This window comes from Mandrillus leucophaeus, unplaced genomic scaffold (assembly GCF_000951045.1).
Source record: "Mandrillus leucophaeus isolate KB7577 unplaced genomic scaffold, Mleu.le_1.0 Scaffold222, whole genome shotgun sequence".
Lineage (NCBI taxonomy): Eukaryota > Metazoa > Chordata > Mammalia > Primates > Cercopithecidae > Mandrillus > Mandrillus leucophaeus.
Window position 1 is genome coordinate 2,454,910 of NW_012102277.1, and position 1,613 is coordinate 2,456,522.

Below are 1,613 nucleotides of genomic sequence, written 5' to 3' on the forward strand. Positions count from 1 at the left end.
TTGCAGTGAGCCAAGATTGCACTATTGCACTCCAGCATGGGCAACAAGAGCGAAACTCTGTCTTAAAAAAAAAAAAAGAATCCCAAGAACACTTGAACTGTGGATATTTGATGACATTTTGGACTTTGTAGTAACTACTTTTCAGTGTTATAGTGGCACTTACTGAAGTGTTTATACCTGACATGATATGATATCTGAGATTTGCTTCAAAATAATGTGAGTATAACAATAGGGGTGGAAGTAGAGCTGCAACAACATTAGCCTTGAGTTGGTAACTTACTTTTTTTTTTTTTTTTTTTTTTGAGACAGAGTCTCACTCTGTCCCCCATGCTGGAGTGAAGTGGTGAAATCTCAGCTCACTGCAACCTCTGCCTCCCGGGCTCAAGTGATTCTCATGCCTCACCCTCCCGAGTAGATGGGATTACAGGCGCCCACCACCACACTCAGCTAATTTTTCTATTTTTAGTAGAGACGGGGTTTCACCACATTAGCCAGGCTGTTCTCACGCTCCTGGCCTCAAAGTGATCCACCCACCTTGGCCTCCCAAACTGCTGGTATTACAGGTGTGAGCCACCACACCCAGCCAAGTTAGTAACTTTTAAAGCTAGGTGATTAGAATAGGAGTCACAGTTAATATATTATTTTTTGGACCTCTGAGTTTGAATTTTTCCATAATTTAAAAAAAATGGAGAAAAAAAGAAAGTCCTTTGTCCTTATTTATGATACCCGTGTGCACAGGTATTCACTTTCACCTGGAGAGAGGACATCCGGCCTGGAGACCCCCAGCATACGAAGAAGTTCTGCTTTGATGCCATCTCCCACACCAGCCCTGTCACGCTCTACGACTGCCACAGCATGAAGGGCAACCAGCTGTGGAAATACCGCAAAGTAAGACGGGATGTGCGGGGAGCGGGGTACCTGCTTGATATTTTTTAAGGCCATATAGTGCTTCACCCCTTCTTTCAACAGAGTCCATCCACTTACTCATTTGTGCCACAAACCTACCATGCTGGATTTTGCAGTCATTCAAGAGTAGTCAGAAATCTAGACTTCACTGTGAAATCCCCAAGTCTTAAATGTTGGCAACTGATTCCATTTAAAAAAGAAAAGCATGGCCGGGCACAGTGGCTCATGCCTGTAATCCCAGCACTTTGGGAGGCCGAGGTGGGTGGATCACCTGAGGTCAGGAGTTTGAGACTAGCCTGGCCAACATGGTGAAACCCCGTCCCTACTAAAAATACAAAAATCAGCCAGGCGTGGTGGCTCATGCCTGTACTCCCAGCTACTCAGGAGGCTGAAGCAGGAGAATCACTTGAATCTTGGGAGGTGGAGGTTGCAGTGAGCCAAGATTGCACCACTGCACTCCAACCTGGGTGACAGGGCGAGAACCTGTCTCAAAAAAAAAAAAAAAGAAAAGAAAAAGATAAAAGTGCATACACACACACACACACACACACACACACACACACACGAGGGCCAGTGAGATTTGACAGGACGTGGGCGGTGTCTAGGTCCCAGGTCTGGAAGCAGCATGCATCATTTCTGGTCACATCCCAGCGGGCAGAACCCAGTCCCATGGCAACACCAGCTGCAAGGGAGGCTGGGCAGCATCT

The 1,613-nt window shown here is 46.4% G+C and overlaps 1 protein-coding gene across 1 annotated transcript in view; it reads left to right on the forward strand.

Annotated features, from left to right (window-relative positions):
• The window catches only part of GALNT10 (polypeptide N-acetylgalactosaminyltransferase 10), a 341,115-nt gene that overhangs the window by 329,629 nt on the left and 9,873 nt on the right, over window positions 1–1,613 (forward strand). The window contains exon 12 of the mRNA XM_011981246.1: window positions 739–888. Coding sequence (XP_011836636.1) covers window positions 739–888 — 150 coding nt within the window. The remainder of the gene's footprint in view (window positions 1–738; window positions 889–1,613) is intronic.